General features: G+C 44.0%; 1 protein-coding gene across 1 annotated transcript in view; it reads right to left on the reverse strand.

The window, feature by feature from the left end:
* Nucleotides 1–15,424, reverse strand: part of Pappa (pappalysin 1) — a 252,646-nt gene that overhangs the window by 54,392 nt on the left and 182,830 nt on the right. The window contains exons 11-13 of the mRNA XM_008833486.3: nucleotides 11,717–11,830; nucleotides 10,630–10,765; nucleotides 8,219–8,432 (exon numbers count right to left, since the gene is read on the reverse strand). Of these exons, the coding sequence (XP_008831708.1) occupies nucleotides 8,219–8,432; nucleotides 10,630–10,765; nucleotides 11,717–11,830 (464 nt within the window). The remainder of the gene's footprint in view (nucleotides 1–8,218; nucleotides 8,433–10,629; nucleotides 10,766–11,716; nucleotides 11,831–15,424) is intronic.

The following is a 15,424-nucleotide window of genomic DNA, read 5'->3' on the forward strand; positions in this document are numbered from 1 at the left end:
TTTCAAGAGCCATGGGGAGAACTGAATCAGTTAATTCAGGAAATATATACAGCCAAATTTTTGCCTTAACAAGCAGTAGCTTAACAAGCATCCTGTTGTATTACCTAGAAGCTTGGGCAAAGGCATTATCTCCCTGAGCCTCAGTGTACCTTCAAACTTATACAACTTCACAGAGTCATGAGTCTCAGTGGAAGAGATAGTGGCAGAGGCAGTCAAGTGTAACTATAAAGTAACTCACGAATCACTAGGAAAACTGCAGAGATCTTGCCTGCACCTTACTATGATTGCCATTTCCACCTTCTGACCAATTTGAATTCTTCCTAGGCTTCAAATTAGAGCTACTTCTATAGGAAGTTTTCCCCCTTTCACCCCCAGGTAAGCTTCCTCACAGACATTCTGCCTTCTGTGCCTCTAATACTGTTGCCCCATATTTGACATATCTGAAGTCCAGGCTGTAGGTGGCCACCAGATACCCAAATATGTGTTCGTATGAGAAAGAACCTCTGGGCTTGCATGACCTTTCCTGCTGTGTTATAGGCATGCAGACACAAAGCACTGATAGTGTTCATAAGTGAGCTCACTCCATCTTCACAATAATTCTATGAGCTAAGTGTTATTTGTTTAACAGTTGGAAAAACTGAGGACTGGCCAGATTAAGTTACCCCTTTAAATTCCCACCCCGGTGTGTGACTTTAAATGTCTCATTGCTGACTTTGCCTTACCGGCCTCAACTAGAACATTTGGGTTTTTGTTTCTTTGTTTTTAAACTTTATTTTACTTTTGTGAATTTCATGCATGAGTACTTCATACATGAGTTCATATTTGTATTAGTCTATCCATTCTGACCCTCCTCCACGTCTCCCCATGTCACTCCACTCCCTCTAAATTTCTTGTCCTCTTCTTTGTCATTGTTATACATGCAACATCATACATTTGTAGATATACACATATACGTATACAAACATACATACATACATACATATATATATATATAGTGCACTGAGTCCATTTATTGGCAGTTGTATGTACCTGTATTTATAGCCTACTTGGGAGTAGATAACCTCCTAGGGAGCTAGTCCCTAGAGAAAACTGATTCTGAGCTAGAATATTTTTTATTTTTTTGGTTTATTTATTTTTATCTGATTTGTGTAAGTGCACCTGTGTCATGCAGTGCCTGCAGAGGGCAGACGAAGGTGTCAGATCCCCTGGAACTGGAGTTAAAGACGATTATTAGCCGCGATGTGGGTGCTGGGATTCGAACCACGGTCTTCTGCAAGAGCAGCCAGTGCTCTTAATCTCTGAGGCATCTCTCCAGTCTTGAACCAGAACACTTTTTAAGTGCAGAAACAATGCCTATTTCATTCTGGTGTACTTTATATTGTGAATAAAAATGCCTTGTGTCCAGATGTTGCCTAAATAGAGAGAAACAGCTGGTGGCAGTGCCTTGCAATTGGTAAGAGTTTCATGGCAATTGAGATGTTGCTTCCAACACCAAGAGCTTCTGGAAAAACACTCAGCCTGGGTCCATTCCAATATCTGGCTTATAGGATGCCCAATATGGCTCCAGGTGCACCCAGAATCTCAAGGCTTTTGTTTTCCTGATTTTATCAAAGAAATGGAATTATTGAGCCAAATCATTTTCAGAAGAATGCTCTCAACTTTCCTGGTGTCAGTTTCAGCCCAGAAGGTTTTCAGGGGAGAGATCCTGGACATTCATCCTCTTGCTCTACTGCTCAAACATATGATGAGTAATAAAGTAAGAGATTAAGGAACGAACAATCCAAAACAGATGACAGGCAAATTCACATTTTAAAATATAAAGAGAAGGACAAGCATTTCATGTGGATCTTAGAACCTCCCTGAGGTGGTTCTGCATTCTCTTAATACACCCCGAATGAAACGCTAGACAAGATGAATCCTAGATCTCTTGGTGTGCTGTTCCCTGCACTTCTCGCTTCTTACAACCCCCATGCTTCACCATTGTGGAGATCTGAGAGAGGTTGGGACTGTGGAGTCAACACATGGGCTTTAACACCAAACGATGTGCTCTTCATGTTGTATAAGCACTGGGAAAAGAACCACATGGTTCCAATGTAAATAGATTAGCTCTGCAAGCTACCAGCTCCCAGGCTGTCCTCTGACCAGTGCCTTAGAGTTTGGACATTCTCACTCTTCACTTCCAGAAGGCACCAGGGTCCCCATTCTATCAGGACTCAGAAGGAAAGAAGACTTTATGTTCTGGCTTCTCCCCCCATAAATATAAAAACAGGAACTTGTTCTTTTATCCTGTGCACAATAAGGTTCTTCATCATAAGAAAATGAAAAACCAAAAGATTCAATTTCCTAGAATTAAATAGAGTTTGTAAGTGGGGGATGTCTGGGCTCAAGCTGCAGCTCTGCCATTTATCACTTGCTCAATGTTAAAAGTTATGTAACACCCCAGCTCTAGTTTCCTCATCTGTAAATTGGGAGCAGTAACCTGATTTGCTTCTCAAAATTGTCAGTGAATGAACTGTCATTCACCCATTCATCTATTTAGCAGATACTAACTTGGTATCTCATTGAGTACCACTGTCTCACTGAGTATCTCACTGTCAGAGAGACAAATAAGGTATCTATCATCCCCCTGTGGATCAAAGAGGAAGCATATGTGCTGAGGCATGGTGATCAATGAGATCACTTTAGACAGCAAGGCCATTCAAACAAAATGATAGGATGTGGGTCATTGTTTGAGAAGAAGGAACAGGACACTTTTATGGAAGGATCTATAAGGAAGATAAATCTGAAGTACGATCTGGTGAAACACAGGGACAGCGGGGTTCAGGCATAATCAAGAAGACATGCAAAGATCCAGGATAGGGTGAAGTTTGAGGTATTTGTAGAATAGTCAGATTGGTGTATAAAAAATTCTTTGGAAGTTCTAAAGATCCATGACGGGGCCTCTTTGCTCTATCTCTCTCTGCTACGGAAAGAAAATATTCCCTGCTCATGGATCTTCCTGAGTCAAGGGTTCTGCAGGCAGCAGTAGGTTAATGAGATCAGTGGGTTTTCTTTAGCCCAGAACTTCTCAAGACCTTAGATCTTCTGAAGCATTTTGATTAGGTCCAGAGACTCTAAGATGAAAATCATTTCCCAAGCTCTGATACCCTTTAATCATGGGACAACTGTTAGGAGTAGAGTCTTCTAAAATACACTTTCAGAAGTAAAACATCCTTGGTTTTTCAGCACATCTGTAGGCACCTGGCTTGCAAGCTTGCAAACAAGAATAAAATGATATTAATGTGATAATAGATGCCAGGCATTAGCCACTGAGTTTCACCTACACCACCATATCTGCAACTGCATAGCAGTTCCTCCAGGTAATGTTATTCCCATTTGGGAAGAAGAACTTGAACTTGTTTGCCCATGGGCATGGCAATCTGGACAGGCTTCCAGCAGACATTAGGTAGCTACTGTGCTTCCTAAGCCCTTGCTCTTCAATTGCTGTCCTACTGGCTGGAAAACATTGTATGAGCGCAATGCCCAAGAATGATAAGTGATACCCCAACTGACCCTCCCACATGCCTCCCTGATACAGCTCTGCCATTCATTTCTGAAACATAAAAACAGGGACAAGAAAACACAGGGCTCTGGTCCTTTTTTTTTGAAAAGGAAGATGGGGATTCAGCACAAGTGATGAACACACATTAGAAACTGAAAGAAAAAAAGGTGGCTGGTTGAAAGGCTGGAGGGGAGGATATGTATCTCGCTCTTACACTGGGGCAAAAATGTGTGTGTGTGTGTGTGTGTGTGTGTGTGTGTGTGTGTGTGTGCACGCAAGCCCGTGCACATTTGATGTATCTACTTACATGTTCAAGTTTTTCATGGAGTTGGAACCTCTTGTGATCCCATAGGCAATCCCCTAACTTTTCCCATTGGTAACCGAAATGAACATCCACCACACCTAATGGCTGACACCGGCATTGAAGGACTGAGGATGACGTCTGTTCTGCTTCTGTCTTTGACTCCTGTCTCAACTCCCATGGACTGCTGCTTAGATACAATTGTGCCATGAAATGGCAACAACAGTAACAACCAACAACAGAAACAACAAAGATAACATAACATTGGAAAATGAAAGGAAAACTATCCTGGGCACCAACTCTTCAAGTTATTTGGGAGAGACACAGAGAAAGGTTAACCTGATAGAACCTCATTTTACTGCCCAGAAATGGGCTACTGGGGAAAGTGATATTAAAATGTTTTTGCCCTGTATTTCTAGCAGTCAGGGGTACACAGGACAGATATTTACAGAGTGGGAGATGCTAACTCAATAGCCCACAAGATGCAGACAGACTATCTAAAATCAAGGTGAGCTAGTTTGGAGCCTCCTGGGTAGGTATGTGCTTGGGCATGGCAGCAGCAATCCTCTCCTCTAGTCCCAGGTTGCCTAGTAGGCAGAAGTACTGTGCCCTTCATGTCTTCTGATTTATTTGAATCATCCCAGGGGCCACGAGGACTTTCATTATGGTTTTCAAATCCTGTTTGAGAACAGGCTATACTCCTGGGGTCCTAGAAGTACAGACCCCAGAAGTATTTGGCTCCAATCTGGGCCTTCCTTCCCTCAGGAAAATACAGTGTAAATCACCCTGGTTGGAAAATCCCAGCCACATGAAGAGCTTGTATCTCTCAAAGACAGTCTTCTAAAAGTTAGGTGTCAGCACTGCCTCTGTGGATGCACTAGTATGTACCAAGGGGGAAAGTTTGGGGTAGAGAAAGAAAGAGACGGTATATTTAGAGACAGAAGGAAGGACGAGGGAGGGAGGGGAGAGAAGGAGAAGGGGGTGGCGGAGAAGAAGAGAAGGAAGCTAATTATATAAATACATGAATGATGGATTTTTAAAAAAAATTTTAGCTTCCCAGCCTGTGTATAAGTTCAACTAGGTGGTTTACATTTTCAGTAAAGCACAGGTGAAAGTTCACTGGGGCTGTGGAATAGTAATAATGGAAAACCTCTTGGGAATGGGAAAGGGCCAATGTCAAGGCCTGGGTGCCTAGGACCACGTGGAGAGTCAAGATCACAGCCGACCATCAAGGGAGGTGGGAAGTCATTCATGAGAATCAGTCCTCTCATGACTAGAATCTGCAAATGACAGAAACCTCCTTTCCCCAGCCCAAAAGAAAAGAAAGCCACTGTCCACAGAAAGAAAGCCACTGCCATGCCCTAGCTGGGAGGGGGCTGTGGGGAGAACAGCCACTCAGAGAAGGCTCAAATACTCCATTCTCCAATCTGCTCTACCACCAACAGAGCAATGTGGAACCGGGGCTCATGGTTGGCACCCACAGCTTCAGTTCATAGGAAGGGACCACAGTTCCTGGTTTCTAGGAGGGGACCATAGCTCCAGCTCACAGGAGGAGCTATTGAATTTTAACAATAACTACAATTTCTGTTGAGAACCACAAAGTGCATGGGTGGAAGGGTGAATGATGGAAGGATGGATAGATGAACTCTATATGTTTGTGTGTATGTGAGCGGGAGAGAGAACAGGGAGAGGACAGAGGCAGAGGAGAGCCTTTCACCCACCTCTGTGCCCTCCTCCACCTTCTCTAACTAGGTGTGGATAGAGCTGAGATTTGGCTAGAATTCTACAACTGGACCTCTCTCATTTTAAATCTTATCCTGTTTTAGGGGCCTCTAAATTCATGCCAAATACCGGACAAGTGCTGGGGACCCTTAAATTTAGGTCAGAACGCACGGTCTGCACCGATTTTGCTATAGCAGTGCCTCTCCGATGGCAGCTCCCTGGATCTCTCATAAGGCACTCGGGAGAAGAGAGGCAGAAAGTCCAGGGAGGGAAGGAAGAAGGCGTCTTTCACTGCCCGAAAAACAGCTTAAAGTGGGAAAGTCCAACTACAAACAAGTAAAATCTGTGCTGTCGAAAGTGATGCCGGTTTCCTCGCTGATTTTAAGAATGAAGAGCTATGTTTCGGGCATTTGTACAAGTTGTTGCTTATTTTTCTTGCCTTCTCGGTTGTTTTGGAGCATTTGAATGATGCTGAGCCCTGCCTGTTTTGGTCGATGCTTCTGTAGCTCCCCAGAAACAGCTGCTGTCCCTTCCCCACTGGGGCATTCAGGAGGAGGTCCTGCAGCCTCACAGCATCAGCTCCCTGTGCATCTTGATCCAAGTGCAGGGCCCAGCCAGCCAAAGCCTTCAGGGCTGTTTCCCGTCCCTTTACCCAGAGTAGCAGAGTGAACACTAACATATGAGCAGTCTTGAAGATTCCTCTTCTCTCCTCCATGTTCCTCGATGCAGTGGGCAGGGCATAGCTTTCAAGGACACACTGTAGGGTTTTCCCTCTTATTGCCTACATGTCCTTGATTCCCTGGCTCTGTTTCTGAGTCATACCCTCCCAGAGCAGGTGTGAGAATGAAATAAGATAATGTGCTTATCAGGGGCGTAACAGATATTTGTCCCTTCCTCTCTCATCTTACTCTTCCTACCTCTTAGAAATCACAGATCGTGAAAACTGGAAGAAGCCACAAAGAACACTCAATTCATCATCATCTTGTAAAGAGAAACTGAGGCTCAAAGACAGTGCCTTGTATACAGTATACGAATCAGACAGAGCCATGGTTTATACCAGTTCCATTTCTTCCACCACTAAAGAACTGCATTATCACGTATCGATTGATTTGTTTCCATCGGGCACAGGGACTGTTAATTAAGAGAAGTCAGTGCTGGCTTTGGTCAGTTTGTGAATGGTCTGGCTTGTTGGCTGACGATGGGAACACATTGTGGAAAAGGTCTGATGGATTTGCGTTTTCCATTAACATTGTTTCCCCGTGTTCGAAAAATTAACTTATTTTTACTGAATCTGGAGAGCTAGGGATAAAAAAGCCCCGGTAGAGTGAAATGTGACACTGAGGAATATTTAAAGAGCTCTTGCATTGCAATGATTGCAACAGACTTTGCACAACAGAAGCTGTGGGTGTAAAACAATGTAGATTTTGCAACCACCTTTTGTGTCCTCTGTGCATGCAAGGGCGTGGGAAAGTCTGAGGTCCCCCTCCCATCACCATTCCTCTTTCTGCTCCTTGCCCCCAGGTGTACAGGGCAGGGATAAATTGCCTTGCAGAGGGCTTCACTCTGCAGAGTCCACCAACATACAAACCCTCCTTCTCCCTCTGGATCTCATTAAACAAACTTGAGAGATGCTGGGCAATGCTAGACCATTTCTCTTTTCAGGGCCTTGGAATCCCAGATGGTGACACTGAAGTTTGGATGTGTTGGATGTCCTAGATAATCTCTGAGGCTTCTTCCACTTCTGACTTTCAGAACAGTACACAGAACTCTATACAGAGGCACCATCCTCATGGTTGGAAAGCAGGCTGTTAATAGTCTTCATTCATACATTAACTTTGCATAGTGCACCAATTTGCAAGATTATTTTTATCTATAATATAATTGTTAACCTTTACAATCATGTTAAGAGGCAGATATTATCACCTATGTGTCCCCAAACGAAAAAGTAAAACTCAGAAAACAGAAATGACTCCTCTGAGAAGCTGTGATGTGGAGATTCAAGCCCAAGTTGCGTATTCCCAAAGCTCTTATTCTTTCGAAGAAATACCATCCTTTCGCAGCAATACTTGAGAGCATTAACAGATGCCAGATCAAAGGCGCTAATGGAGTGATGTTATGCAGTTAAAAGACAAGCTCCTAGACCACAGGGGGAATCTCAGGGGCTCAGCTTGCAGAAGACTGGAGGACTCCTCATAAAAGGCAGTGAACTAGGATGAAGCAACACTAGGCACACCAGTCAAAACGGAGGAGGAACATGTCTCCTGCCTGTGCCAGTTACAAAGCAGAGTATTCTAATATTTCAGAGTTGAAAGAGGCAATCCACCTGCCCTAATTTATTCAGATGGGGTTGTTGAGGCTTAGAGAAGGAAACTGCTGTTTCCAGATCACCCTGTACCCTGTTGTCAACTCAACAGCTACAAGCTAGGTGAGAGAGGGTGTCTCTCCACCACACATCCCACTTCTCTGGCTCACTCCAGGAATTCAGGGACTTGTGGACCCTTCAATCCCAAAGGCCAAACTGGGCAGAGATCAGAGACTGGAGAACCAAGAAATACAGACATTAACGGCAACAGGAGTGGCTGCCCAACTTTAGACTGTCTCTACTTGGCTACAAATGATCCAGGGTTAGTGTGAGGAGGCCCTGGTTGCCTTACCTCTGCTCAGCAGGGCTGTAGGTCTCTCCTCTCTGGCAGCTGCTCAGGGTGACAGGGTCAAAGTTGTCGAAGGAGCGGAGGGCCACCCCCGAGATGGCGACCAGGGGCGAACTGAAGCTCACACGAACCGCCTGACTGTGGTAGAAGGGCTGGCTGAGGTCATGGACCACAGGGATAATCAGGGGATTGTTCCTGCAGCTCAGGACATGGAGGCCTGTCAGGGGAGACAGAGGGCCGAGGGGCCAGACTCATTACTCAAGGCCAGTCACGCCCTCCCCAACGGGCCCTTCCCGAAGCCCCCAGACCCTTTCATGTCACTCCACAAAAGCACCATTGGGCGGCCAGTAAGGATTTTGAGTTTGATTGAAAGTTTCTTTGTCTGCCTTTTTTCTTGCTTCCAAATCTTTCCAATCCCCCTGCCTCCCTGGCCCCTAAGCTTTCCCTTCACCTAGTGCCCACAGCCTCTCTCCCTCCCCCAAATGGCCACCCTCAGCCAAGCATCCATGGCCCTCTCTCCCTCCCACGTTGCCTAGGGGCTTGATGGACGGAGCCTTTGGTGTTCAGACTGCCTGCCTGGCCAGTCATAAAGGTGAGGGAACCATTCACAGCAGCAAGCCCTTCCCAGAAAGAAAAGCTCATTCTCATGGCTTAACTGCAGGTCTGTGAGCATCCCTGGGAGCGGTTGAGGTGGGGGAGCAGCTCTGTGCCCAATCGACGAGGGAAACTGAAGCGCGCAGACCCTCAGACAAACATCTCTAGCACCAAGCAAGAGTAGAATTCAAGTCTGTCTTCGTCAGGAATCCTCCATACTTTCCAGTACTGGTAGCAGGCGCCCAGGTTTAGCAGCAGAGAGAAAAGACACGTGGACTGGAGAGAGAGGAAGTGATTTGGTTGGAACAGAGGTGGCCTTCAGTGTTTGGTGGATCTGGGTTCAAATTCTAGTTTAGCTATTTGCTGATGCTGGCATTCTAGCAAGCGCTTAAGACTCCATTTCTACATCTGAAAAATGGTATAATACTATTTTCTAGCAGATAGGAGCGTTCTCCCTGTGAAAGGATGAAGTACAAGTCCATCAGGTGTCCTTTCTCTGCTTTTCTCTGCTGGGTACTGGGGAGGCAGAGAACAGGAAGGTCCGATGGGGAGGGACAAGGGACCATTGCAGCCTCAGACACCAGCAGCAGGATTAAGGAACTTCTGATGAGCTTGATGTCTCCTTTCTCTGTAAGCAACCTCTGCTCAGAGTCGTTTGTAATGCCAGGATGACTATAAAAATATTTGCTTCTGACTTCGGAAAATTTCCCAGGAATCCAGAGCAGTCCAAAGGGATTTTCTTTCTCTTTCTTCTTAATATGTTTTTCCTTTGCCTTTAAAACTATTAAACAAATAAACATGAAAAGAAAACAAAAAAGTTTTCTCTGCCTCCTTGGCTTCTTTTTAACTCTGAAGTGACCCTTTGTCTTCTGGTTTCTTAGGGGTTTTTGAAATGGGCTCTCCTGCACAATGTGTGCACACAGCTTTGAAGTGCACACTCCGGGGCTGATCCAGAATTCCAAACATTTGCAAGGACTGCCTCAAGATCTCCAGGGTAGATGGATACAGAAGTGTGTAACTGGATTCTCGATGTAAATAGGAAGTGCTTTAGTGTCAAGTATTGTGACAAGAAATATAGCCCCTGACCATAAGGTGGTCCCTACCATGCATTCAAAGAATATCAAGCTTGGAGTAAGGTGCTGTGTAGCCAAGAAAATTATTCACATTTCTAAAGTGAGTCACTGGTGGATATGGAATTGAATGACTCTCAGCTTTGAAGCTGGACCTTTCTTCATACCAGGACACTAGTGACTATGTGGAGGAATCGTATAAGTGACAACTCATGCCCTTGTTCTCCCACTTGGCTCTGTGCTCAGGGCCGCTCCCCAGAGGGTAGGACCTGACTCTTCACTTGAGTCTCCCACTCCTGAGCATGATAGAAAGCTGTCTAATCCCTACTCCCACTTGGATATTCTCTCGATGTGCTGAGCACACAGCCTCTCTTGGGTTTTCCAGAAACACCTACTAGAGAGGGATATTATCCTGAAACCTGACTACTCTGGGTTCTGACTTCTGTGTGATATGTGGCTTTTCAATGTCTTCCAACAGGCTTCAGTTGTCCATGTGGATGGCAGGAAAATGTCCCTTGTTCAGTCTTCTTCACAGAATCTTCTGAGGATTCTGTGGGCGCCTGGGTGAGGTTGTTGAAGGGAAAGCTTTGCTGTTGACTCCTTGCCCTCATATTTGTCAAACCCAAGTTTCTCTAGACACAAAACCTCATTTCAATGGAGACAACCAGAACTGCAAACAGTGAAGATGCAAGAGAAAGGAAAAGGGACGGGAGTACCAAAGCTGAGCCAAACCCAGAAGAACGTGCTTGCCTAGGTCATGGCTTTGGTCTCTGGTATCAAACAGCTGCACACTAATGGTCTCCTGCTTTTGGTCCCCATAGTATGTCCCATCGGTCACCAGATGCACAATAACAGCCGCAGCAACCATTGGATGAGAGAAGTGTGTCTGAAATAAAGAAGACAGGATAGGGTCATGTATGTCCCCAGCTACGAGGTAAGGAAACAGCCACATTAGAGCAGACTGAAGAGGAATGTTTCTGTTTCACCCAGTTCCCTCAATGGGAAGGAGGAGGACTAGAATTCAAGTACTAAGGAGCCAGACGCCGTGGTCAGAAATTCTCCTTCAGTCTTGGCTCTGCTCCTGAATTGTTTTGTGATGCTGATGGCTGGCTAGAACATTCTGAGCCTGAGTTCCTTCAGTTCTAAATAGGATCACTGTGAGTTTCTCACAAGACAAGGGGAATATAGTGTCTAGCATAGGGACGGTATGTAGCAAACCACACACACACACACACACACACACACACACACACACACACAATTCCCATATGGTAGATTTATTACCCATCAGTCATCTATGTTAGCTTCTACACTAGGTCCCAAGACTATAAAGCCAAATAAGGCATGATCCTTGCACTTCTGGGAACCATGGAGTTTAAAGTAGGTCAGTAACAAGTAAACTAAAATCACTACAATCCATGGTCTTTAGACAGGAAGATGGATCCACATACAGCTGTGAAACACCATGTGACAGTTGCCATCTAGCAGATGACTAAGTATGTGCAGAGCTAGAGGGGAACAAATGGCCACTTTCTGTGGAGATCAGTAAAGATATCACGTAGGAAAAGATAATTTTTAAAGTTCTTGAATAACAAATAAAAGGCAGATAGAAAATATCCAAAGTCTTTGCCAATATAAGCATTGAATGGCGGGATTCCATGAGCAATCGCAGGATTCATTTTCAGGAAGCAATGCATGAGCAAGTTTCTGTTTCCCATCCCTAGAGATGGACAGCTTTAGTGGGTAGACGGACCATCTCGAGAAAGAGTCAGCACAATGGTCAGTGTTTCCTGGATTCCAAACCTAGACATGTGTGGTTCTCAAGTGCAGGGCTTACCTGCAGCCAGAAAGTGGTCTGAGCCATCTGAGAGTAGGGATAGTTGGTGGTACACGGGTACCAAGCATGCTGAGAAATGCCTTCACTGAGATCTATCACCTTGGTTCGACACACCTGGAGAAAGATGAAGGAAAAGATAGTGTTTTGATGATCTTGAGAATTTAACAAACCTTTACTGTCCATCAGTTTGTTCTTGTTATTGCAAGAGAAAGCAGAGGTGAACAGACACAAATCTTCTCTGGAAGCTCAAATTCTAATGTAGAAGCAATCCTTGACACTGGAAGGGAAAGGACAAGCAGCATAAATTGCTGGCAGAGAGACAAGGTCTTTCTCCCGGGAAGAAATCCTGGAGGAGTTGACACTGAATATGGGCCTGAATCTGTGGTAGAGCTGTATAATGGCAAGACATCACTATGAGAACATAAGCTGTGGCTTCTGCATCATCAAGGAAAAGCAATTCCATCAGTACACACACACACACACACACACACACACACACACACACATGCATGCATATCACACACATATGCACACATATATGAACATCACACATACACAACACACACACATATACACATCATACACACATCTCACAAACATCAAATGCATACACATCACACATATGCCACATACACATCACATTCATACACACGACACATAAGGATGCACATATCACATACATGCACACATAGATAGCACAATATATAATGTGTACACATACAAATCATATGTATACACATTACATACATACATCACATGCATATCACATATATACACACATCACACACATACACATCTCACACAAACATCACACGCACATCAGGCATAAACAGCACACATATCACATGCATATGCACATTAGGCATAAACACAGCACACATATACATACACATACAGATTACACACACTCACATCACCCAAACAGCACATACATACAAACAGATTACACATACACATCTGGCACACATCACACACATATCAGATACATATCACAAACATATGTCACAAACACATCTGCAACACATCACACACATCCTCAATGAGACCTAATAGTCAAGTGCATTAAAAGAATCAGGAAGTATTTAAACATCGGTAGAGTGTTTTAATTTAGAAGAGTCTCTTACATTTCCAAATGTCATCCCATTTATTGATTGATTCAATTCATCCTAATTTTATTTATTGAGAAACTTATCAGTCAAGCACCTGGGACCGAAATGGGCACAAGACAGAGGCACAACATACAAACATTTGGCAAGTAATCACATCCGAACACATAGCTCATGCAGGGAAAGGGAAGAACTGAGATTGGTCAGATTTGACAGAAGATTATCTCAAATTAGCACTTTCCTCTGATCTCTGATAGGACCCCTCTTTCAAACTCCCCTGTGAGTTTGGGCCTGACATTTTATACCTCCAGATCATGGCATTATTATCTGAGAAATAAGGCTGCCTTAGAGAGTTCTCAAGACCCTGAAAGTTATGGAAAAGGAAAGCAAGGTGATCAGTCTCAACCTAAACAGCACAAACACATAAATAAAGAGAGCAAAATGAACAGTTATGAACAATCAGATACTTCCATTCCTGTAATATACTTAGATATACTCATATAGAAAGACAAAATGAAGAATAGTCCATATGTTTACCTGTTGAGGACAGGGGTAAAAATGTGAAAAGGTCACATGTGGAATTATGCAGAACAAAATGACATTAAGAGGACTTAACTAGATTCACACTGTGGCCCTAGGGCAATCATTAGGGGAGAGCAAGTGGAGTTGGTCACCAACATGAAGAGCTGGCAAAGTCACACAGTGAAAAAAAATGTACAAATTTCTCTCTCTCTGTCTCTCTCTCTGCGAGAGAGAGAGAGACAGAGACAGACACAGAGGGAGAGACAGAAGGAGAGAGAGAGAGAGAGAGAGAGAGAGAGAGAGAGAGAGACACAGAGAGAGAGATAGAGAGAGAGAGAGAGAGAGAGAGAGAGAGAGAGAGAGAGAGAGAGAGAGATCTGTATGTGGCTGAGATTTGCATGAATTGAATGTATCATGAGAAAGCATAGACAAAATTCAGAGTGCAGCTGCCCTGGTATCAGGGAGAGGGAGAAATGGTGTAATCTTAGCTACAGTATGCTATCTTACAGAAAGAAAGTAGAAGCAAGCAAGATTAGCATAACTGCCAACTCAGATAGTATACTCCCCTGTTATGTGGTATATATGCTTAATAAACAGCTTCTTTGGTTTATATTACTCCATGTAGTTTTATAAATTAAAAAGAAAAGAACAATGACCTCCAGGCTGGGCATAGAGGTATGTACGTGTAACAATAGCGGCTTGGGAAATTGAGATAGGAGGCTCACTTGAGGGAAAGAGTTCAAAGCCAGCATAGTTAACATAGCACGCTTGCTTATTTTTTCAAATAAAAGGAAAAAATTCCAAGACATTGGCTTATAAAGCCATGAAAAAACAGGTGTAAAACTATCGGCATCAACTTCCTTAACTGTGTGTTTTTGCACGGTGGCTCCAGTGCACTGAACTAGATCTCGTTCTTCTGAAACAGACGATCCTTCTTGTTTTTGACATCACCCAGCCTCCTTTTTAACATGCTGAGCATCTCATCTATACATATGGCCAAACTCAAATGGCCCTCCCTCCACCATTTCTTCAGATGGTTGTTGTGACTTCTAGAGATACTCAGAAACTGTCAAGTCTTTGGCTGGATGTTCATCTCTACACATGGCATTTATATCACACAATCTAACCTCTAAGGCTCAGTGGACATCACAGAACTGGAGGAAGAAAGAATACACAAGCTAGGAGACAGGGCGAAGGGCTGCAACGCACCGTCTTCTAGCCTGGGACAGTCATTGCAGTCATAGACAAACAGCAGTTTCAGTTACCTACACTGAGCCTGCACAGACCGGACCTGTCAACAGTCCATCATGGATAGGAGAGGGGCTCACAGGCCTCTACCCCTCCTTGTTGAACTATTGGCTCCTGGTGGATTTTATGAGAGGAGGAGTCACTGTATTCTGCTGCATAGCCACTGGTGAACCCACTAGGCGCCAGTGGATAGTTCCAAACACATAATCACACAGTTGGCCCCAGTTAAGCTCAGTGATCACACACAAAAAAACCATGAATAATGTAGGAAAGGGAATTACGGGAGGAGGAATGGTTGCTAGGGATGGGGAGGTAAAGAGTAATCGGAATACATTATATACATGTGTGGAATTGTCAAAGAACAAAACATCACTAAATAAAACAAAAATATAAAAAGAAAATGTCAGGTCTCCATTCTGTTTACAAAAATGAGATGCTAAGCAATGCTCAAACAAAAGACATAGTTGTGGGGCTGGAGAGATTGCTCAGTGGTTAAGAATACTGACTGTCCTTGCAGAAGACCCAGGTTCAAATCCCAGCACCCACATGGTAGCTAACAACTGTCCGTAACTCCAGTTCCAGGGGATCTGACAGCCTCTTCTGTCCTCCACAGGCATTGCATGATATGGGTGCACTTATCTACATGCAGGAATAACATGCATACACATAAAATAAAAATAATAAATAAAATATTTTTAAAAAGACATAGTTGCATGGGGATCGACAGTGGCAGCATTAAATGCTTCCATTTTTAAATAAAATTACTGGAGCATGTTCCTATTTAAAGCTGCAAATAAAATGCCAAGAGCTGTACATATGCTGCTCTCGGGTC

This window comes from Nannospalax galili, unplaced genomic scaffold (assembly GCF_000622305.1).
Source record: "Nannospalax galili isolate Female #2095 unplaced genomic scaffold, S.galili_v1.0 scaffold34, whole genome shotgun sequence".
Classification (NCBI taxonomy): domain Eukaryota; kingdom Metazoa; phylum Chordata; class Mammalia; order Rodentia; family Spalacidae; genus Nannospalax; species Nannospalax galili.